The 25,781-nt window shown below is 35.3% G+C and overlaps 1 protein-coding gene and 1 non-coding gene across 7 annotated transcripts in view; both read right to left on the bottom strand.

The window, feature by feature from the left end:
* The window catches only part of LRCH2 (leucine rich repeats and calponin homology domain containing 2), a 122,087-nt gene that overhangs the window by 3,966 nt on the left and 92,340 nt on the right, over positions 1 to 25,781 (bottom strand). For 2 of the 6 annotated variants that reach the window (XM_070462239.1, XM_070462237.1), the window contains 6 exons: positions 19,830 to 19,874; positions 17,482 to 17,532; positions 15,178 to 15,235; positions 14,305 to 14,417; positions 13,999 to 14,136; positions 13,770 to 13,847 (listed from right to left, as the gene is read on the bottom strand). In XM_070462239.1, coding sequence (XP_070318340.1) covers positions 13,770 to 13,847; positions 13,999 to 14,136; positions 14,305 to 14,417; positions 15,178 to 15,235; positions 17,482 to 17,532; positions 19,830 to 19,874 — 483 coding nt within the window. Of the gene's footprint in view, positions 1 to 13,769; positions 13,848 to 13,998; positions 14,137 to 14,304; positions 14,418 to 14,825; positions 14,989 to 15,177; positions 15,236 to 17,481; positions 17,533 to 19,829; positions 19,875 to 25,781 lie in introns of those variants that run through there. The other 4 variants (XM_070462240.1, XM_070462238.1, XM_070462242.1 and 1 more) reach the window with 3 other exon arrangements.
* LOC139033305 (small nucleolar RNA SNORA35) lies at positions 17,023 to 17,151 on the bottom strand. Its single transcript, XR_011485918.1, has one exon. It is a non-coding gene; the product is annotated as a small nucleolar RNA SNORA35 (small nucleolar RNA).

A 25,781-nucleotide genomic window follows, 5' to 3' on the forward strand; every position in this document is an offset into this window, starting at 1 on the left:
CTGTCCATCACCAACTCCCGGAGTTTCTCAAACCCTCATCAAAATCACAAGGATTTTAACTGAAGATTTGCATGAATGTGCACAGCATCAAATAAATTTGGTAGCATTTTTTAAAGAAATGATACAATCTACTGCTTCAGTTGGAACACCCACTCATCTCAGGAAAATAAGCTAGTAGTGGATATAGTAGGCAGCAAACAGACCATCTATAGGTCCCATATGGTCCATGATTTGTTTTAGTTGGCTAGCATAGTGTTTTACAAATCTGGAAACATTACTTTTTTTAATCCAGTGTTTCTTGAAACATTGGAAACTTTGGCAAGATAAGGCCCCTAACCCCAAAGAGTAACAACTATATCTTCCATCCTGATAATTTTCAAATCTTTATTTCCTGCCAAAATCTCTCTACTGAGCTCCAGATACAAACGTCAACTTGATACAGCCAAATGATGTCAACAGACATATCAAAATCAATATGTCCACAACAGAACTACTTCCTTACTAAATTAACTTTTCTGTCTGTATTCTATATCTCAGTCAGTAATACACTATTTAGTCTCTCTCAACATAAACCTGGGAATCATAATTGTCTTTCTTCCTTATTCCCATAATTCACTCATCACATACTACTGATACTATACCATTTATCAAAATAGTTCTCCAAACCTATCTTCTCACTCCATTTTCACTGCAACATTTATTGCCCTCCTAATATTTCGCTTGTTTATTCAAAAAATCACCAACATATATCAGAAACTAAAAAAAGTTTCAAATCAATGGCATCAGCTCTCACCTTAGAAACTAGAAAAAGCAGAGCAAATTAAACCAATGGTAAGCAGAAAGAAGGAAATAATGGAGATGAGAGAGGAAACCAATAAATTTAAAAACAGAAAATAATAGTGAAAAAAATCAATAAAACCAACATTAGTTCACTGAATTTTTTTTTTTAATTCACAAAATCCCTAGCTAGACTAATCAGGAAAAAGAGAGAAAAATACACGAATTACCAATATCAGGAATAAAAGAAGTGATGCCCCGAAGAGAGTCTACAAATACTAAAATGATAACAAAGGGGACATTACAAACAACATTATAGCAACAAGTTTGACAAACTAGATGAAAAGGACAAATTCTTTGAAAGACACCATATATCAAAGCTCATACAAGAAGAAATAGAAAATTAAATAGCCTTATATTTATTAAAGAAATTGTAGTTAAAATTTTTCCTAAAAAGAAAACCCCTGCCTAGATGGGTTCAAGGTTCAATAATGAATGTGACTAAATATTTAATGAATAAATAATATTAATTCTATCCATAATATTCAATAAAAGTGAAGAGCAGGGAATACTTCCTAACATGTTCCATGAGGTCAGCATTACCTTGACACCAAAACTAGACAAAAACTTTAAAAGAAAGAAAACTAACGAACAATAACCTTATTGATATAGATGCAAAAGGGCTAAACAAAATTTTAACAAATTGAATCCAACAACATAAAAATAGCAACAACAACAAAATCCATCATGACCAAGTGGAGTTTATCCCAGGAGTCCAGGTTTGAGTTAATACCTGAAAATCGACCAATGTAATTAACAATGCTGTGAAAGAAAAAAAAAGTTAACTCAGTAGATATAGAAAAAGCACTTGACAAAATTCAATATTCATTCCTAGTAAGAACTCTCAGCAAACTAAAATCATGTATCTCATAAGGAATTTGTATCCGGAATATATAAAGAAATAATAAAAGGTGACTAATGCAATTAACAAATAAGCACAGGATTTGAAAAGACATTTCTCCAAAGAATATATACAAATAGTTAACAGGCACACAAAAAGATGACCAACATCATTAGCCATTAAGGAAAAGCTAATCAAAACCACAATGAGACCACTTCAGACCTAGTAGGATGACTAGAATCAAAAAGGTAGACAATAATAATTGGTGAGGATGCAGAGAAATTAGAACCCACATACATTGCTTCTGTGAATGTAAACTGGAAAATAATTTAGCAGTTCTGCAAAAAGATAAACAGTTACCATATAACCCAGCATAGAGCAACCATTTAACCTACCATATAACCTTGTTAACTAAGAGAATTAAAACAAGCATTCAAACAAAAACATGCTCATGAATGTTCACAGTAGCATTATTCATAATAAACAATGAGTGGAAACAGCCCAAATATCCATCAACTGATGGATGGTGAACAAAATGTGGTACATACATACAATGGACTATTACTCAGCCCCCAAAAAATGAAGTACAGTCACACCTCAGAGATATTGAGACTCCAGTTCTAGACCACCAAAATAAAGCAAATATTACCATAAAGTAAGTCACATGAATTTTTGTTTCCTAATGTATATAAAAGTTATATTTATACTATACTGTAGTCTCTTAGTGTGCAATAACAGTACACCTTTTAAAAAAACTTAATTAAAAAATATCTTGTTACTAAAAAATACTAATCATCACCTGACAGTGCAGGGTTGTCACAAAACTTGAATTCATAAAAAATGCTGTATTTGTGATGCACAATAAAGTGAAGTGCAATAAACCTTTGTGTGTCTGTACTGCTTTATGCTACAACATGGATAATAAACCTTGAAAGCATTATGCTAAATGAAAGAAGCCACACACAGAAGACCCCATATCAAATGACATTATTAATATGTAATGTCAAGAATAGGCAAATTCATACAGATAAAAAAGGGGAGGGACTGCTAACAGCTAAGAGGTTTCTTTTGGGGTGATAAAAATATTCTACCCTTGTTAATAGTTTGCTCTCCAATTCTGTGACTATACTAAAAACCATTGAATTAAAGACTTTAAATGGGTGAATTTTATCATATATTAAATATTTTTTTAAAATAAAGACAATGTATGTGCCCAGGCCTAAAAAAAAGATAACTTCAATCCATACCTTTCAACATATATAAAAATTAACTAAAATTTGATTATAGACCTAAATGTAAAAATTAAGACAATAAAAATTCTAGAAATAAATATAGGAGAAAATCTTTGTGACCTTAAGTTATGTAAAGATTTCTTTGGTTTGACACCAAAAATACAATCACTTTTTTTTAAATGACAAATTTTATTACAAAAGATTTAAAATTTCTGCTCTTTGAAAGAGACTATGAGAAGGAAAAGACAAGGCAAAGACTGGGATACAGTATTTGTAAATCATATATTGTATCTGATAAAGGACTTGATCCACACATCTGATAAAGGACTTTATCTATAATTGATAAAGAAATCTCAAACTCAATAAGAAAGCAACTCAAAAGATAGACAAAAGATTGGAACAGACACTTATTAAAGTCATACAAATGGAAAATAAGACCTTGAAAAAATGATCAACATCATTAGTCTTCAGGAAAATGGAAACTAAAACCACACTGACAAACCGTACATACCTATTAAAATGAATAAATTAAAAAAAACACTGACCATACTGAATATTACTGAGGATGTGGAGGAACTGGAACTCTCCTATGCTGCTGACAGGAATGTAAAATGATATAACCACTTTGGAAAAGTTTTATACTCTTAATGTTAAGCATATACCTCCCATATGTTCTAGCTATTCCACTTTCATGTGCCTACACAAAATTAAAGAATGTATATATCCAAACACTGGTACATAAACGTTCATAACAGCCTTATTTATAGTAGCCCCTAAAACTGTAAACAATACAAATGGCCATCAACAAACGGGTCAATGGACTGACAAACTGTGATATATTCATATAATAAGATACTACACAACAATAAAAAGGAATGACTTATTTATACATGCAACAGTGATGAGTCTTAGAATAGCTACACTGAGCAAAAGAAGCCAGAAAAAAATTCATACATATTTTATCATTCCAGTTATATATAACTCCAGATGGAAAATGCAAACTAAACTGTAATAACAGAAAACAGCTTTTAGTGGTTGACTAGAGGATTGCAAAGGGATCAAGGAAACTTTTAGGGGTAATGGACATGTTCATTATCCTGACTATGGTAATGATTTCATGGTATATGCATATGTCAAAATTCATCAATGAATTTTATTGAACTTTATATGAACTTTATTATATGTCAATTATACTTCAATAAAACTGTTAAAAATACAAAAATATCCTAAAAAGTTAAATTTAAAAACTGACTATATATTATCATTTTCAAGTCAGGGAAAACCAAATTGAAGCTAAAAATAAAATCTCTTCTTTCGTTACCAATACCTAGAGAGTTTTGAAAATGAAAGCTGATGAGCCACCCTTATGGTGAGGATTGGTGAGTCACTAACTCTGCCACAGAACAAGCTGGAGAAAGAAGATGACAGCATGCTAAGTAGAACAGTTTTCATAAGACCTTTCCTGTCATTCTCCTTGCCTAATGCACAAAGAAAGTGTCAGGAGTAAGTTAGATTGTCTTTGATTTCATGTAATAGAACAGAAATAGAGAATATTCAAGTTAGAGGGTGGGTTCTGGACTTAGATCACTGGGGTTCATAGTTTGCCTCCACTGTTTACTAAAGGTAAAGTTTTAGTAAAAGTAAAGTTTAGCAAACTTGGACAAGTTTCCTAAGCTCTCTGTGCCTCAGTTTCCTCATCTGTAAAATGTCATTCATTTAATAAATGTTGACTGAAAACCTCTCATCAAAAAACTCTTAAAACAAAAACTGACAAAACAGGAAAATATATATAATGCAATAACATACTTGAAAAATTCCTAATTTTTCTACTTTCTCACTAAGAGATTAAGAGTATAAAAAGAAAGAACTAACATAAAAATGCTTAGGAATTAAAATTTCAAAACATCATGTCAAGCATAGATAAGAAGTAACTAGAGGAGAACTGCATATAGCTTCCAAATTAAACAGTAATTAAACTGATTCTCTCTCTATAAATTATATTTATTCACTTGCAGGAAGAGGTTACAGTAGAATTTGTAAACCAGATTATTATGACACTATTGCAAAGAGAACTTAATAATCACACTATGTAAGTGTATCAAAACAACACATGCTACACTTTAAACTTACAAAATGTTATGTCAATATCATCTCAATAAAATATACTTTAAAAAATAAAAGGAAAAAAAGTACAACTACATTGTGATCTGATAACAATTTCAAGTCCTCTCAACAGTCCATCATGTTGTTAAGTTTATAATGTTATCAAAAAAGCAATATTTTGATTTTTCATTTTCATTATATATTTATATTGCTTTGTTAATTTAATACTATTACAATTATTACATGAAACCTAAGCTAATTTCTACAAATGTCAGAAGAAGTTTATCCAGAGAGGTATTATCATAACATGTTACTAAGATTTCCAAATTGACATTTTGAATAAAGTTTTAAATGTTGTTCACACTGAATGAAAATCTTCCAATCAGAGTCTATTCTTAGATTAATGGAATCCAAATGTCCTCTATCAGGAAAAATAAGAGTAGCAACAGCATCACAATCAACTTGTCATATGACCAGTAACTTATGTTTATTCGATGATGTGCATGATTAGTAAATTTTTCTATATATGTAGCCATTGTATAATTACTTTAAAAGCAGCTTAAAGGTGGAGGAGCCAAGATGGTGGAGGAATAGGACGGGGAGACCACTTTCTCCCCTACAAATTCATCGAAAGAACATTTGAACGCTGAGCAAATTTCACGAAACAACTTCTGATCGCTAACAGGATATCAGGCGCCCAGAAAAGCAGCCCATTGTCTTCAAAGGGAGGTAGGACAAAATATAAAAGATAAAAAGGGAGACAAAAGAGCTACGGATGGTGACCCGTCCCGGGAAGGGAGTCTTAATAGAGGAAGTTTCCAATCACCAGGAAACCCTCGCACTGGCGGGACTGGGGGAAGTTTTCAGCAATCTAACTGGGAGGAAAAATTAAACAAGGCCCACAGATTACGTGCCTAAAAGCAACTCCCAGCAGAAAAGTACCCCAGACGCCCGCACCCGCCAGCAACAAGCGGGGGCGGAACGGAGAGGAGCGGGCGGCATTGCTTAGGGTAAGGACCGGCCCGAAGACCCTGAGAGCAATCGGAGGGAGCTTTTTTTAAACGGTGGGACAAAATTAACCGGCCGGAACACACTGCCTGTGGTTCGCGAAACAAAGGGACTGAGAAAGTCCAGAAAAGAGCCGGCCCGTCCCCGCTGGAGGCAGGAGGCAGGGGGAAGGGGAAAAGGGCAAACTCAGCCCCTGAGAAGCCACCCCCCCCCCCACATTGCAAACAGGCCCCCGGTTCCTATCTAAAGACTTCCTGAGACCCGACTGGCGGCGCGCGCTGGGGTCGCGGAGGGGAAAAGCGCGCCGTACCCGGAGAGAGTGCGCCCAAGCCTCTGGCTGCCTGGGCCGCTCAGGCCAGGAAAGGCACAAAACGCAGGCGCAACCGAATCCGCGCTTTTGTGGAGTACCTGAAAACTGGAACCGCACTCAACGCAGGGCCCGCTCCATATAGAGCAGCAGGGAGCCTGAGCAGTGTAGACGGGGAAAGCACTGACACCCGTGAGCGGGGCAAACCCAGTGTGGCCGGTGAGTGCTAGCCAACGGAGCGGTATCTTGTCTGCAGCGCCCTGCCCTCCCTGTAGCAGGACTAAACTGAACTAGCGAACCTAAATAAGAGATCACCTCCGCCCGCCTGTGTCAGGGCGGAAATTAGACACCGAAGAGAAGCCAAAATAAACAAAGGGAACCGCTTCAGAAAGGACCGGTGCAACAGATTAAAATCCCTGAAGGTAACACCGACTACACCGGAAGGGGCCTATAGATATCTAGAAGTGTAAGCTGGAAAGAGGAGCTATCTGAAATTGAACTGAACCTACACTGACCGCAACAACTCCAGAGGAATTCCTAGATATATATGTATTTTTTTTTTTTAATTTATAAAAAAAAATTTTTTTTTCTTTCAATTTTTTATTTTTTCTCTTTTATTTTCTTTTAAAATTCCCTATTACTGCCCCATTACTCCTCAACTTTCATTTTCATATATTTATATGATTTTTTTAATTAGGAAAAAAAAAATTTTTTTTTCTTTCCTTTTTTTTGAATTTTTTATTTTTTCTCTTTTATTTTCTTTTAAAATTCCCTATTACTCCACCATTGCTCCTCAACTTTCATTTTCATATACTTTTATGATTTTTTTAACTACGAAAAAAAAAGTTTTTTCTTCCCTTTTTTTTTTATTTTTTATTTTTTCTCTTTTATTTTCTTTTAAAATTCCCTATTACTCCCCCATTACTCCTCAACTTTCATTTTCATATATTTTTACGATTTTTTTAATTAGGAAAAAAAAATTTTTTTTTCTTTTTCTTGTTTTTCTCTTCTATTTCCTTTTAAAGTCCTCTAATACTCCTCTATTATTCCTTAATTTTCATTTTCATTTCACTATAACCTTGCCAAAAAAAAAAAAAAAAAAAGAGAGAGAGAGAGAGAAACCCTATTTTTAAACCAAACTTCATATACATTTCTAATTTTTTTGTGTGTTTTTGTTTTTGTTTTTAAATATTGTATTTCAAAGAGTCTAACCTCTACACTAGATTTTTAATCTTTGTTTTTCAGTATGTGATATAAATTTTGGACATTTAAGAATCCAATATTCAGTTCCCATTTCTATTCAGGAGTGTGGTGATTACTCTCCCACTTTTGACTCTCTGTTTTCTACCTCAGAACACCTCTATTTCCTCCTTTCCCCTTCTCTTCCCAATCCAATTCTGTGAATCTTTGTGGGTGTCTGGGCTACAGAGAACACTTTGGGAACAGATAACTGTGTAGATCTGTCTCTCTCCTCTTGAGTCCCCTTTTTCTCCTCCTGCTCACCTCTATCTCCTTCCTCCCTCTCCTATTCTTCATGTAACTCTGTGAATCTCTCTGGTTGTCTCTCACAGTGGAGAATCTTTTCACCATTAACCTAGAAGTTTTATTATCAGTGCTGTATAGTTGGAGAAGTCTTGAGACTATTGGAAGAATAAAACTGAAATCCAGAGGCAGGAGACTTAAGCCCAAAACGTGAGAAAACCAGAAAACTCCTGACTACACGGAACATTAAGGAATAAGAGACCATCCAAAAGCCTCCATGCCTACACTAAAACCAACCACCACCCAAGAGCCAATAAGCTCTAGTACAAGACATACCACACAAATTCTTTAGCAACGCAGGAACATAGACCTGAGTGTCGACATACAGGCTGTCCAAAGTCACACCTAACACAAAGACCCATCGCAAAACTCATTACTGGACACTCCACTGCACTCCAGAGAGAAGAAATCCAATTCTACGCACCAGAACGCTGACACAAGCTTCCCTAACCAGGAAACCTTGACAAACCAATCGTCCAACCCCACCCACTGGGTGAAACCTCCACAATAAAAAGGAACCACAGACCACAAGAATATAGAAAGCCCACTCCAGACACAGCAATCTAAACAAGATGAAAAGGCAGAGAAATACCCAACAGGTAAAGGAACATGGAAAAAGCCCACCAAGTCAAACAAAAGAGGAGGAAATAGGGAATCTACCTGAAAAAGAATTTAGAATAATGATAATAAAAATGATCCAAAATCTTGAAAACAAAATGGAGTTACAAATAAATAGCCTGGAGACAAAGATTGAGAAGATGCAAGAAAGGTTTAACAAGGACCTAGAAGAAATAAAAAAAAGTCAATTAAAAATTAATAATGAAATAAATGAGATCAAAAACACTCTGGAGGGAACCATGAGTAAAATAACAGAGACAGAAGATAGGATAAGTGAGTTAGAAGATAAAATGGTGGAAATAAATGAAGCAGAGAGGAAAAAAGAAAAAAGAATCAAAAGAAATGAGGACAACCTCAGGGACCTCTGGGACAATCTGAAACGCCCCAACATTCGAATCATAGGAGTCCCAGAAGAAGAAGACAAAAAGAAAGGCCATGAGAAGTTACTCGAGGAGATAATAGCTGAAAACTTCCCTAAAATGGAGAAGGAAGTAGCCACCCAAGTCCAAGAAACCCAGAGAGTCCCAAACAGGATAAACCCAAGGCGAAACACCCCAAGACACATATTAATCAAATTAACAAAGATCAAACACAAAGAACAAATATTAAAAGCAGCAAGGGAGAAACAACAAATAACACACAAAGGGATTCCCATAAAGGATAACAGCTGATCTATCAATAGAAACCCTTCAGGCCAGAAGGGAATGGCAGGACATACTTAAAGTAATGAAAGAGAAGAACCTACAACCTAGATTACTCTACCCAGCAAGGATCTCATTCAGATATGAAGGAGAACTCAAAAGCTTTACAGACAAGCAAAAGCTGAGAGAATTCAGCACCACCAAACCAGCTCTTCAACAAATACTAGAGGATCTTCTCTAGACAGGAAACACAGAAAGGTGGTGTAAACATGAACCCCGAACAACAAAATAAATGGCAACGGGACCATACCTATCAATAATTACCTTAAATGTAAATGGGTTGAATGCCCCAACCAAAAGACAAAGGCTGGCTGAATGGATACAAAAGCAAGACCCCTATATATGCTGTCTACAAGAGACCCACCTCAAAACAAGGGACACATACAGACTAAAAGTGAAGGGCTGGAAAAAAATATTCCACGCAAACGGAGACCAAAAGAAAGCAGGAGTCACAATACTCATATCAGATAAAATAGACTTTCAAATAAAGGCTGTGAAAAGAGACAAAGATGGACACTACATAATGATCAAAGGATCAATCCAAGAAGAAGATATAACAATTATAAATATATATGCACCCAACATAGGAGCACCGCAATATGTAAGGCAAACACTAACGAGTATGAAAGAGGAAATTAATAGCAACACAATAATAGTAGGAGACTTTAATACCCCACTCACAACTATGGATAGATCAACTAAACAGAAAATGAAGAAGGAAACACAAACTTTAAAGGACACAATGGACCAGCTAGACCTTATTGACATCTATAGGACATTTCACCCCAAAACAATCAACTTCACCTTTTTCTCAAGTGCACACGGAACCTTCTCCAGAATAGATCACATCCTGGGCCATAAATCTAGTCTTGGTAAATTCAAAAAAATTGAAATCATTCCAGTCATCTTTTCTGACCACAGTGCAATAAGATTAGATCTCAATTACAGGAAAAAAATTATTAAAAATTCAAACATATGGAGGCTAAACAACACGCTTCTGAATAACCAACAAATCATAGAAGAAATCAAAAAAGAAATCAAAACATGCATAGAAATGAATGTAAATGAAAACACAACAACCCAAAACCTATGGGACACTGTAAAAGCAGTGCTAAGGGGAAGATTCATAGCATTACAGGCTTACCTCAAGAAACAAGAAAAAAGTCAAATAAATAACCTAACTCTACACCTAAAGCAACTAGAGAAGGAAGAAATGAAGAACCCCAGGGTTAGTAGAAGGAAAGAAATCTTAAAAATTAGGGCAGAAATAAATGCAAAAGAAACTAAAGAGACCATAGCAAAAATCAACAAAGCTAAAAGCTGGTTTTTTGAAAAAATTAACAAAATTGACAAACCATTAGCAAGACTCAAGAAACAAAGGGAGAAGAACCAAATTAACAAAATTAGAAATGAAAATGGAGAGATCACAACAGACAACACTGAAATACAAAGGATCATAAGAGACTACTACCAGCAGCTCTATGCCAATAAAATGGACAACTTGGAAGAAATGGACAAGTTCTTAGAGAAGTATAACTTTCCAAAACTGAACCAGGAAGAAATAGAAGATCTTAACAAACCCATCACAAGCAAGGAAATCGAAACTGTAATCAGAAATTTTCCAGCAAACAAAAGCCCAGGACCAGATGGCTTCACAGCTGAATTCTACCAAAAATTTAGGGAAGAGCTAACACCTATCTTACTCAAACTCTTCCAGAAAATTGCAGAAGGTAAACTTCCAAACTCATTCTATGAGGCCACCATCACCCTAATTCCAAAACCAGACAAAGATGCCACAAAAAAAGAGAACTACAGGCCAATATCACTGATGAACACAGATGCAAAAATCCTTAACAAAATTCTAGCAAACAGAATCCAACAACATATTAAAAAAATCATACACCATGACCAAGTGGGCTTTATCCCAGGAATGCAAGGATTCTTTAATATCCGCAAATCAATCAATGTAATACACCACATTAACAAATTGAAAGATAAAAACCATATGATTATCTCAATAGATGCAGAAAAAGCCTTTGACAAAATTCAACATCCATTTATGATTAAAACTCTCCAGAAAGCAGGAATAGAAGGAACATACCTCAACATAATAAAAGCTATATATGACAAACCCATAGCAAGCATCACCCTCAATGGTGAAAAATTGAAACCATTTCCCCTGAAATCAGGAACAAGACAAGGGTGCCCACTCTCACCACTACTATTCAACATAGTTTTGGAAGTGTTGGCCACAGCAATCAGGGCAGAAGAAGAAGTAAAAGGAATCCAGATAGGAAAAGAAGAAGTGAAACTCTCTCTGTTTGCAGATGACATGATCCTCTACATAGAAAACCCTAAAGACTCCACCAGAAAATTACTAGAGCTAATCAATGAATACAGTAAAGTGGCAGGATATAAAATTAACACACAGAAATCTCTTGCATTCCTATACACTAACAATGAGAAAACAGAAAGAGAAACTAAGGAAACGATACCATTCACCATTGCAACAAAAAGAATAAAATACTTAGGAGTATATCTACCTAAAGAAACAAAAGACCTATACATAGAAAACTATAAAACACTGATGAAAGAAATCAAAGAGGACACAAACAGATGGAGAAATATACCGTGTTCATGGATTGGAAGAAGCAATATTGTCAAAATGGCTATACTACCCAAAGCAATCTATAGATTCAATGCAATCCCTATCAAACTACCAACAGTATTTTTCACAGAACTAGAACAAATAATTTCACAATTTGTATGGAAATACAAAAAACCTCGAATAGCCAAAGTAACCTTGAGAAAGAAGAATGGAACTGGAGGAATCAACCTGCCTGACTTCAGACTCTACTACAAAGCCACAGTCATCAAGACAGTATGGTACTGGCACAAAGACAGAAATATAGATCAATGGAACAGAATAGAAAGCCCAGAGATAAATCCACAAACCGTATGGTCACCTTATCTTCGACAAAGGAGGCAAGGATATACAATGGAAAAAAGACAACCTCTTTAACAAGTGGTGCTGGGAAAACTGGTCAACCACCTGTAAAAGAATGAAACTAGAACACTTTCTAACACCATACACAAAAATAAACTCAAAATGGATTAACGATCTAAATGTAAGACCAGAAACTATAAAACTCCTAGAGGAGAACATAGGCAAAACACTCTCCGACATAAATCACAGCAGGATCCTCTATGACCCACATCCCAGAATATTAGAAACAAAAGCAAAAATAAACAAATGGGACCTAATGAAACTTAAAAGCTTTTGCACAACAAAGGAAACTATAAGCAAGGTGAAAAGACAGCCCTCAGATTGGGAGAAAATAATAGCAAATGAAGCAACAGACAAAGGATTAATCTCAAAAATATACAAGCAACTCCTCCAGCTCAATTCCAGAAAAATAAATGACCCAATCAAAAAATGGGCCAAAGAAGTAAACAGACATTTCTCCAAGGAAGACATACAGATGGCAAAAAAACACATGAAAAGATGCTCAACATCACTCATTATCAGAGAAATGCAAATCAAAACCACAATGAGGTACCATTACACGCCAGTCAAGATGGCTGCTATCCAAAAGTCTACAAGCAATAAATGCTGGAGAGGGTGTGGAGAAAAGGGAACCCTCTTACACTGTTGGTGGGAATGCAAACTAGTACAGCCACTATGGAAAACAGTGTGGAGATTTCTTAAAAAGCTGGAAATAGATCTGCCATACGACCCAGCAATACCACTTCTAGGCATACACACTGAGGAAACCAGATCCGAAAGACACATGCACCCCAATGTTCATCGCAGCACTGTTTATAATAGCCAGGACATGGAAGCAACCTAGATGCCCATCAGCAGACGAATGGATGAGGAAGCTGTGGTACATATACACCATGGAATATTACTCAGCCATTAAAAAGAATTCATTTGAATCAGTTCTAATGAGATGAGTGAAACTGGAGCCCATTATACAGAGCGAAGTAAGCCAGAAAGATAAAGACCATTACAGTATACTAACACATATATATGGAATTTAGAAAGATGGTAACGATAACCCTATATGCAAAAAAAGAAAAAGAGACTCAGATGTATAGAACAGACTTGTGGACTCTGTGGGAGAAGGCGAGGGTGGGATGTTTCAAGAGAACAGCATCGAAACATGTATATCTAGGGTGAAACAGATCACCAGCCCAGGTTGGATGCATGAGACAAGTGCTCAGGCCTGGTGCACTGGGAAGACCCAGAGGGATGGGGTGGAGAGGGAGGTGGGAGGGGGGACTTGGATGGGGAATACATGTAAATCCATGGCTAATTCATTTCAATGTATGACAAAAACCACTGCAATGTTGTAAAGTAATTAGCCTCCAACTAATAAAAATAAATGGAAAAAAAAAGCAGCTTAAAAATCATTCATTAGACAGCTGTTACATATAAAGCTGGAATTCAATAGAAGGCGAAAAGGAAGGTATTCATTTTCATGTTCAGAAAGCACTATTCATGCCTACTATGAAAAAGCCAGTTTGCACGTAATAAATTCATATTTAAATGATTGTTTTGTTAGAAAAATAATTACCTGTGAGACACCCAACTTTTTACAAGCATCGAGAAAATTTTCTACATTTCTTCGACATTTCGCCATGCTAAGTTTAGGCTGCAAAGTAAGAAAAATAGTATATTTTCAGGTATATTTGTACAAACTTATAAAAACTCAAAATTATATTTATTGAAGTATATTATTTAAAGATTGTTTCAAGCAGTTCTATCTTCCTTTAGAGAACTAACAAACTGTAGCCAAAACTTACCACTGCTGGTGATGGCACATGAATACTAGCTACAGAGCGTGGCCTTATATGATTGGCTAAATGGCAAAGAACAACCCCATCCATCAGTGCAGCTCCTATGTCATCAGGCAAAATTACTTTTAACCTGGATTCAAGATTCTATAAAAGAAATGGGTATAAATCACATTCCATTTAAATATATATATATATAACTAATCATCACATAATCTAAAATTTTAAAGAGTACTGAAAATAAAATATCCTTTTTTAGTTTTCCAAGTTAAACCCATTTCTATAAAGCAGACCTGAAAGGTCAATGTGACTTACATTGCGAAGCTGTCGTATTTGCTCTCGCTCTTCCCGTAGATGTTCCATCTTTCTTCTCATTGTAAAACCTGGATCTGCTGCCCCATATTCCTGGCGAGATGAGCGGCTGAAAGCTATAAAAACAGAAATTGCCTAGCTTATTACAAAGCTAATCGGAAGGATCAACCATCGGCAGGGAAAGAGGCATGATACAAAGAACTAGAACAAAATGACATAAAACACTTTCCTTATTAATGAATTCTAAATATTTTTTACAGAATATAATTGAAACTTACTTATCTGCATAATTGAAAGCAACAGGGAAGACAAGTGTAACAACTGCTACCACCTATACATGTTCTTACTTAAACATATGTTATTAGAAACATGATCCAGGTTAAGAATTATTATTGAACACAAATCAGCCTTTATTATCTTTAAAGAAAAAGGAAATTATTTTTGAAGGTCAATACAGTTATTCAGGAATAAAAACTATAATTCAATACCTTGCCAAGTAACATGGATCCATTTTCTTTTGGGCTTGCCAAATGCGAAAAGATCCCTTTTTAAAACCACAATATAATGGAGTGCTATAATTTCAAACAGTGTTTGGTCTGCTGGCAGAGTGGTCATTCTAATAGCAGTCACAGTAGAGTAGAAATAAGACTGCAGTATATCTAAGGCAAAAAGCTGAGGTTTCAGGAGCTTGAAGGTAAAGAGGAAGAAAGAAATGGGGAACGGGAATTGGAAAGACAAATAAGGTTAAGAGAAAATTACTTTTAGGAGAGGGGAAAGAATCTATGTGTACTTAAAACTAAGGAATCAATCCCATTTAAGCTGAGAAACTAGTTTTGTATATAACCAATAGATTGTATTTTCAGAATATATATTTACCTGATCTAGGCTTCAAGCCAAAGGGACCATGTGAAAAAACATCAGTTCTATCATACTCCTAAAAACAAAAAAAAAAATAAAACCTTTTTTCTTTCAAAATAATCAAAGTAGTTACATCCATTCCAATTTTGAGAAGTATTTATTTTTTTCCATAATTAGTGGGGTAGAGAAAGGTAAATTGCAGTTTAATTCAAATAGATAATGTTTCATTTTTAAAAGGTCTACAAATATTTGCTAATTAACTTCTCTCTTAGTATAAGGGAAATGAAAGTTATTAAAGTGAATCAAATAAACATATACTCTTTTTTTGAATGAAGAACCAGATTAAAGTCTCCTGCAAAATGGAAAAAAGTTTCAATGAAAAGGTAAGTGAAATTAGTGACACTTACTCACTATCTACTATGGACTTGACCCTTAGTGGATAATCTGAGGCAAATATACACATTCAAACTAATAGTGGCTGCAGAGTGATAGATAATAAAGCATTATTTCTTCTATCTGAATTCACATTATTTCAAAGTGCTTTCAAACAGTAGTGCACTGTGTAAAGAAACATGGTATATTTAAAAAATCTGAACTTAGAGTCAGAAATTAGACTAAGTTTTAAGCAAAACATTTAATTTTTCTGTAACTATCCTTTCACCTTTAAAATAGGATGCTGTAAAAATTAACTGAGATAACTAAAAGAAAGCACTTTGCAAATTATAAAATGGAAAGATAATGCAATTTTAATAGCATCTTATTTAATCTGTACAACTGTGAAGTTGTTAGAGTTTGGGCTTCAGTCAGTCCTCTACCATTTACTGACTGAAGTCTTTAGAAAAACTTATCACTCTTGAGCTGTAAAAGGATGAGGATAATATCCAGATCGTGGGACTGCTCTCCAGTTTAAATGTATAGGCAAGCACTTTGTTAATAGTAAAGCACTATACTAATTGTTTTTACCATTTTCCTTTCACAGATGAAACTGAAACAATCAGCATTCCGGTGACTCTCTTAATTTTCTGATTAACATGGGATAAGCAGTTCAAGTTGAACGTCAGTTGAGCTACCCAAATACATGCTCGCCACCTATTCATCCACAAGCCTGTTTGTCTTGATTATTTCAGTTAAAGTATTATGAATTTCCAGACAAAAATTTAATTTATCCAAATGTAAGGAAAATGTGTTATAGAAGCAATATAATTTATTTGAGAAGATTGGCACTGATCCTCTTCTCATTGAGCATAGCTCATAAAATCAGAAAAAATCTAAGTAAATAAGTCATCACCTACATTTGTTATAACTGACTGTAAAAGAAAGGATTTACAAAAGCATGTTACAAAGACTAATTTTAGAATATCCCAATTTAAACTGTTTTGAAAAAGAATGTAAACCAGTTTACCTGCCATATATAAGTAGTTTAGAAACATGTTTATAAAACTAACATCTAAGTCCATCTTAAAGTTTTATAATGCAACTCACCCAAAACAATACACAAACAATTCTGGCTTTTAAAAAAACTAACACCACCTATATAAAATGAAATACTGTCTAATTAACCAAAATTATATTGTGATTTTGGATCATTCAAACATTTAGACAAAGTCCTGAATTCACCAAATAAATAAAAAATCATCTATTTACTAATGCCAGTACACTTTTAGAATACTAAGTAATCTGAAGTAGAAGAGCTATTGTTTAGAATTTTTAAAATTTATCTCATAACATATTAAAAGCAACAGGTTTAACTAAATTAGAAGAGTCATTCAAACCAAAAGAATATTTGGTTGAGATCTCAGAAACTCTTAACTTTCATCTACCCCTTCTCCCCATGCCCCCTCCTTAGGTCTAAGATGCTAGGAAAAGTGTACCCTCTTGTCGATAGGAACAACCCACTACAGGGATGTTTCTCGTGGAAAAAGGAAGTTTTTCTTGCATTGCTTTCAGACCTAATTGGTTATGAGAAAAACCAAAGGCCATTGCACAATGCTGAATGAAGTATTTTTTTCAAATTTAAAATCTGAAAGCTACTCTTGTCATTTATTTCAAAATATGGATGAATTATAAAACATAAAAAATTTATAAAGTGAAATATTTCATGTGATCTATAGGCATTTTTCAATAATTTAAGTGATATTCATTATGAATATTTGTACCAAAATATGGTGTTCTTAGAAGTTTTTGTAGGCTAGTTTTGTACAAATTAACCTACTATGGATTTTTAAATATGGGTGAAAAAACTACATTCAAAAAAGAAAGATGAGGTTAGAGAGAATAGACAAAGAAAACCTATGTAAACACATTTAAAAACAGAACTTGTACCTCAGATGATACTGGCGATTGTGGTGACATATTAGCATTATCACTGCCTTGCTAAAATATAAAAATAAAAACATGAAACATGCAATTAAAATATGAATGATGATTCAGACATGTAAAAGGAAAACTGAAACTACTAAAGGAAGGATCTGGAAAATACCATCCACCACCTTGCCAAAGTGTGGTCTGTAGACCAGTAGCATCAGCATCCTCTGGGAGCTTGTTTGAAATGCAGAATCTCAGGCCCCACCCAAGACCTACTGAATCAGAATCTGTATTTCAGTAAAATCCCCAGGTGATTCATTAGCAATTTAAAGTTTTATAAGTAGTATACACTTACATCAAATATTTTCTTACAAGTTTATTTCCTTTAAATGTCACAAATGAAAAACCTTTCTATATTTCTTAGAAAATAGCCACATTTTAAGATTAATTCCTGATAAGAAATGGCAGCAATATGTTCCAGTGTGAGACAGACACAGGGACGCATGCAAAAATTCCATCACCCCAATAATAACATTTACCTGGAAAATTACGTTTATCTAACATAAGCTTAGAAATGACAAAGAATTGAACTGAATAAAATACTACTAAATGGTTCATGTTTTTTCTTAATGACTACTATTAAACAAATACAAAAATCTTAAAATTTAACCTTGAATATACACACAACATAGAGTATACATTCATCATCAACAAATGATTACTGACTGTATACTATATGTCAGACACTGGTGCTAGACCGGGGGAATATTGAAACTTAGTAAAATATCATCCACTCAAGGATCTCTTAGTCTAGGGGTAAAATAGATTCATTTACAGAAGCAATACAAACGTCTCAGTACAATAATAGAGCATGCATGACATATTATTAGACACAGATAAGGGACACTTGGGGAAATGGTGGTGCTGATAAGTAAAGTTTCCTGAGAAACTAAAAAACTGAGTAGATGTTTAACAATATTCCAAGATGAGAGGACAACAAGGACAAAGGCACAAAAACAATAAATATAAGGATGAATGCAGAAAACCTTGTGCTGTGCTGTGCTTAGTAGGAAACCTTGTAGTTTTGTAATTTTGAAGAGTATGGTGAAAGGAAGGTAAATCATGAATTGAGGCTGATGTGGGAAGCTGAAGCTTGATTAAGAAGAACCCTGAATTTACCTTCTAAGTGATGAGGAGACAAAGGTTTCTAAGCAAGGGAATGGCCTGATCATATTTGTGTCCTTTGAAACAATCATTGGCAGCAGAGAGGAAAATGGATTGGAGAAAAGGAGAAGATCAAGTATGCTATTGCAGTAGTACAGGCCAGAAATGATAAGGGCTTGTGCCAGAGCAGAAATGCAGGTGGGGAATGTATTCAAAATATTTCTGTATCCAAAAAAAAGAGAGTAGGTTTTGGTAACTGATTAGTTATTGAAGCTGCTGCTGCTAAGTCGCTTCAGTCGTGTCCGACTCTGTGCAACCCCATAGACAGCAACCCACCAGGCTCCCCCGTCCCTCAGATTCTCCAGGCAAGAACACTGGAGTGGGTTGCCATTTCCTTCTCCAATGCATGAAAGTGAAAAGTGAAAATGAAGTCGCTCAGTCGTGTCCGACTCTTCACGACCCCATGGACTGCAGCCTACCAGGCTCCTCCATCCATGGGATTTTCCAGGCAAGAGTACTGGAGTGGGGTGCCATTACCTTTTTCAAGATGTTGAAGCATGCAGGACCAAAGTGGATTAAACATAAAAAGGAACAAAGAAAGCATGCAAGCTGAACCTTTAACCTACAGTACAACACACACTTTTTGGGTGATTCCATATCTTAAAATTAAAGGAGTTTTCAGAAGTCCTGCCAAGTATTCAACATCAAATTAATTACCAATCTGTCCAAACAAAAATACATAGTTACTTAAGTATTTATGGTGATGAGACTGTATCATTTTAAAAATGCCAGGCTGTTGTATAAGTTAAAATGATGAGGTAGAAAAATTTACAGTAATGCTCAAACTGTAGAAATCTAATTTTCAATGTTAAAATAGTATACAGAGTTGTGAAAAGAGATTAATAAGTTTCAAAGGAAAAATCTCAATTGACCACCACGCTGATTTAAGAAGATAAAATATGCAAGAATTTTAATTACAGTTTTAATATGAGTGCTAATAAAATTCTAAGACCAAACTACTAGGAACATGTGGAAATTATATAATCAAATTAATAACAGTCTAATCATGCTAATTTTTTATTATTGGAGAAAACCCATGCATTAAATCAATAACAAGATAGATTATATTTTACTCTGATTGAGCCAATTACATATGAAAATAAATGTTTTAAATAATTGCTAATATTACCCTCTTTTCTCACCTCATTGTTTTCATTGCCACTTGAACTCTTCCTTGATGATTTATACTGAAAAATATTTAAAGCACATACTTTATTTTTCCTTGGACATGAATTCTCTAACTAGTAAATTATATATGAGGTTTACTCACATTTTGATACTTTTAAATTATCTAAATTATATGTAAAATGTAAACTGCATGTAAATATCTCTAGATTAAACTGTTTAATTTCATAACCATTTTAAACAGTCCTACTACTTACTAATAGTTAACGCAAATAGTACTTTCTATATGCAAGGCATTGTTCTAAGTACACACATCAAGTAACATTTATTTCCTAAACCAATCTATTTCCCATTCATTCAGGTTTGCTGAGTCTTTTCTTAAATCCTCCTTTTTCTTAATCCACTATACACAAAACATCAGGTCAGTTCTTTCTGAAAAGTCTCTCAGACTTCTGAATTCTCTCAACTATTAAACTATTAGTTTAATAGGCTTTATTACCTCATGCTTAGTCTGCAATCTCATTCAAAATGTCATTCATTTTTAAGAAACCTACTGATTTTAGGTTAAGAAATACTATATCACATGTATATATTGACTATACAATAATAGTAATAGTGATAATAGCTAACACTTATACTAGTGCTTACTATTAATATATACTTGGCACTGACTGAAGTGTGTTATACGTATGGACCCACCCACTTAATCTTAACAACTCTGAGGTAAATACTATTACCTCCATTTTATACAAGGAAGAGAGGTAATATGCTTAATATCACAAATGCTGGAATGTAAAAAAGTGCTTTTACTAGGATCAATAATCAAGGAAATACAGTTTTGACAACCACTAAAGTTCTGATTCCTCGATCACAGAAATTTTCCTGCAAATAGAGGTAGATTGACCTTTTTCAAAACACTAACTCTTCTATTGAAAAAAAAACTAACTTTCCAATTATGTCCAAATTTCTCTGCTGGCAATCAAGGTTCTATTTAATATCCCCCTTTACTTATGCAGCATCATCTTCCATAACTCTTGGAAAAACAGATAACCTACCTGGTAACTCAACCACAAACTGGAGGATGAACAGCATCAAGGATTATAAATATAAGACCTAAATTCCTCTACTGTCTCTCCTGTGGCTTACAAAAACTATCAGTAACTACCAAGGTGTTCTTTGCAGCCAATCCCAGACAAAGCCTCAATACACTTTCAACCCAATGTTCCAGATAGCCATCGAACAGCACTGGCATGTGTGAATAAACCTATTTTCCACCCTTCAGCATGATGTCACTGATGGCACTTGTTCTATTTCAATAAAAGAGTGACACTTGGCGAGTGAACACCAGGACCCCAAGATAGCATCAGTCATACTATTGAAGAAGAAGAAACTCATGGACATCAAAACAGGGGAACTTCCCAAGCTTGTTACTGCTGAAGGATTTCACCTCTAAAGGCACTGTTGAAGAGTTTCAAAAAGGTTACTACAAGCATTACAAGCATGTCACTGGAGTTTCTATGCTTACGTGCTTTTCAGTTACTGCCTTTCTTAAAAGGAACTCAAACATGAGCATTTATGCAAGTACCCACTGAAGAGCACACAGACTGCATTCCTGACCATGACTACCTTTGCCCAACAGCCCTGATCATTGCTGAATCCTTTCATATTTTAATTGGGAATTAATATCTGATAAAAGATGACTAGTAGAAAAACAAACTAAAAATAAAACAATGACAATTTAGTAAATAATAAGCTAATTAAGTCTGGAGAAATACATACAGAAATCTGTATGCAGGTCAAGAAGCAACAGTTAGAACTGGACATGGAACAACAGCAACTGGTTCCAAATCAGGAAAGGAGTACATCAAGGCTGTATATTGTCACCCTGCTTATTTAACTTATATGCAGAGTACATCATACAAAATGCCAGGCTGGATGAAGCACAAGCTGGAATCAAGATTGCCAGGAGAAATATCAATAACCTCAGATATGCAGATGACACCACCCTTATGGCAGAAAGTGAAGAAGAACTAAAGAGTCTCTTGATGAAAGTGAAAAAGTTGGCTTAAAACTCAACATTCAGAAAACTAAGATCATGGCACCTGGTCCCATCACTTCATGGCAAATAGATGGGGAAACAATGGAAACAGTGACAGACTTTATTTTCTTGGGCTCCAAAATCACTGCAGATGGTGACTGCAGCCATGAAATTAAAAGATGCTTGTTCCTTGGAAGAAAAGCTATGACCAACCTAGACAGCATATTAAAAAGCAGAGACATTACTTTGCCAACAAAAGTCTGTCTAGTCAAAGCTATGGTTTTTCCAGTAGTCATGTATGGATGTGAGAGTTGGATCATAAAGAAAGCTGAGCACTGAAGAATTGATGTTTTTGAACTGTGGTGTTGGAGAAGACTCTTGAGAGCCCCTTGGATGGCAAGGAGATCCAACCAGTCAATCCTAAAGGAAATCAGTGCTGAATATTCATTGGAAGGACTGATGCTGAAGCTGAAACTCCAATACTTTGGCCACTGATGCAAAGAACTGACTCACTGAAAAAGACCCTGATGCTGGGAAAGATTGAAGGCAGAAGGAGAAGGGGACAACAGAGGATGAGATGGTTGGATGGCATCACTGACTCGATGGACATGAGTTTGAGTAAGCTCCGGGAGTTGGTGATGGACAGAGGAGTCTGGCGGGCTATAGTCTGTGGGGTTGCAAAGAGTCAGACACGACTGAACGAATAACACACACACACACACACACACACAAGCTAATTAAGTATACACTATGTGGCAAGTACTGTTTTAAGCACTTTACATTATTCATTAAATAATTCATTATTCATTAAATAATTCAGTAGTTATAATAATCCTGTGAAGGAAGATACCAATAGAGTCATTTGAAGATAAAAAAAAGAAGCTCAGCAAGATTAGGTAATTTACCAAATTTTACCAAATTTACCAGTCACTCAATTAGTAAGATATTTAAGTGAGCACTGGAACCAAAGTGGTTTGATTTCTGAGGACAAGGCTCTTAACCACTATGCTATACTCTCATCCCTAAATCCTAAATGATTAGTAGAGATTTTTCAGGAATAAGAAAATGAGCATGCTCAGAAGAAGGAGAGCACAAAGAAAAAAAGTTCAGTCTAGGAAAAAGTCAAAGAGTTGCTAATGAGACTATGTCAGGTAATAGCACTTAGGTAAAGATGGACATGATGTTTGCTTCCTTTTTTTTGGACATGATGCTTTTTAAAAGTCCAAATTTTGTTATTGATAATGGGGAGCCAATAAAGAATTTTAAGCCAGGGATTTCTCTACAAACTGTTAAACGTGAGAAAGCAGAACCATTAAGAAGTTATTATTAACACAACTGCCCATAAAAGAAAGAATATGGGTTCCAACACAAGCAAGGGCAGTAGCTATGGAGAAGAGGTAATGAACTGGAGAAACATGTATAGTTAGCATTCTGGTGAACAAGTAGGTGAGGAGAAAGAGCAAGTTCAAGGAGGACTGAGGTACACAGCTTAGAAAACTGGGTGGGTAATACTGCTATTAACTAAAATAAAGAATAGAGAGGAGGAGCAAGTTCCATGGTGGTGGATTGAGACAGGGAGACACGATGAATTTGAAACACATGGTATCCAATCAATTAGAAACACACATACAGAGACAAGTGAAAAAAAAGGTACGAGATGTAAATTTAGACCCAGGAGAATATGAGACATCTGAAATCATAAGAGCTTCAGAGAGAGTAAGGAAAGAGGATGAGACCCTAAGAGCAAGTAGGAGAAAAATCAGAAGAAAAGTTAGCCAGGAGTATCAAAAAGAAAAAAGAATCAGGGAAGGAAAATGAGGAAGAAACCAAGCAAGGGGTTTTGAGAAGAAAGATGTCTCATCACTGTGAAACGCTGCACTGAATTTTGTTTGCTGTTAGTAGATATGTTACACTCCAGTGAGGCTATTTCAGAGAAGGCAATGGCAACCCACTCCAGTACTCTTGCCTGGAAGATCCCATGGACGGAGGAGCCTGATGGGCTGCAGTCCATGGGGTTGCTAAGAGTTGGACACGACTGAGCGACTTCACTTTCACTTTTCATTTTCATGCATTGGAGAAGGAAATGGCAACCCACTCCAGTGTTCTTGCTTGGAGAATCCCAGGGATGGGCGAGCCTGGTGGGCTGCCGTCTATGGGGCTGCACAGGGCCGGATATGACTGAAGTGACTTAGCAGCAGCAGTGAGACTATTTTAATGGAGAAATGGAAGTAAAAGCTGCATTGCATTGAGTTAAGTGAAGTGAAAGTCACTCAGTCATGTCCGACTCTTTGACCCCCATGGACTGTAGCCTGCCAGGCTCCTCTGTCCATGGAATTCTCCAGGCAAGAATACTGAAGTGGGTTGCCATTCCCTTCTCCAGGGGATCTTCCCAACCCAGGGATCGAACCCAGGTCTCCTGCACTGCAGGCAGATTCTTTATCATCTGAGCCACCAGGGAAGTCCAAGAATACTGGAGTGGGTAGCCTATCCCTTCTCCCAGGGATCTTCCCGACCCAGGGATCAAACCGGGGTCTTCTGCATTGCAGGTGGATTCTTTACCAGCTGAGCTACCAGGAAAGCCCACAGTGAGTTAAGGAGTGATCAAAAACTACAGATCTAGAAAAGCCAAGTTTGGTCCCAGAAGAAAGCAAAGAAACAAGGCAACAGCTGAAAAGGGAATCAGGGATAATGGTAGAGGTCTGAGCATATTTATAAGATGGAAGGTAAAGAGACAGGACATAGAAGAGTAAGCAGATAATTGATAAAGCAAAGAAACAGAGGATGATGCAGTCAAAAACTCGATGAGACTTGCATTATTGTTACTCAATTACTATTCTAATTTAAAATATCCATTATACACAAAAACTTAGAAAGATACTTGTTTTGCATTACTGTACATATTTAAAGATCCTAAAACCCAAATCTGAATATATACATAGATTTAAAATATTCTGTAAGTCCAAATTCTTACTAATTCACCTCAGCTGTCCTCAATTAATATTAGTTTGAAAAACTGAAGTTTCATTAATTCTAAATTAAAATACTATGCAATAAAGGCCTATTTAAGAAACACAAAGATCAGTTCGTTCATCTCTGAAGCTCATATTAACTTCACAGGAAAGACAGTATTTGTGCACAAACTGACTCAGAACAAATCAACTCATTTCACAAGCTCAGCTGGCTTCCCTATTCTGTTATACAGCTAAACACAGTCAGAGAAAATACACGAAAATATTTTCCTTCAGGTTAAGCCTAATTAAAGTATCATACTATATTTACAAAATTAAATAGGTATTCTAAGAGTCATAATGCTTTATCACAAAAGTAATCATATACATTTGAGGATAAATATATATATATGGCATTTAAATAAATAAAATAATCTTTAAAACTAATTTAGCACAGTTATCTAGTGTTTTTAACTTTATTTAGAAAAGAATCATCAAATGCATTTAGAAATTTGTATTGTCATTCCTACAAGAAATGAAAGCAACTAATTTACATTGAACATTATCAACAAAAGGTTAGATTTTCATACTTTGTTTATATACTAATAAATTTCTCTAAGATTTTTTTTAAAGTAATGTATTTTCTGGAATACCTTTACTTTGAGAAACGCGGTGATTTATTTCAGCAACAATGACATTAAATTTTATTTACTAGAATAGTAGTCTAAACAAGGGTGGCCAAGAGTCTAAAAGAGTTAACATAACTCTCCTACAATGATATACTTACTCATATAGTTTGACCTAAATTATCTTCTTACTCACATCATCTGGCCAATTATGTTGAAACATTTTTTTAATTTTGTTTCAGGGGCTTACCTGAAAAACATACCTCCCCAAACCAGTCCTAGCAACTAAGAAACCAGAGAGCTAGAGTTTATACACACACACACATTTTCAATAAATCTCCTAAATAACAGCACCAT

Source organism: Odocoileus virginianus, unplaced genomic scaffold, assembly GCF_023699985.2.
Source record: "Odocoileus virginianus isolate 20LAN1187 ecotype Illinois unplaced genomic scaffold, Ovbor_1.2 Unplaced_Scaffold_1, whole genome shotgun sequence".
Taxonomy (NCBI): Eukaryota; Metazoa; Chordata; class Mammalia; order Artiodactyla; family Cervidae; genus Odocoileus; species Odocoileus virginianus.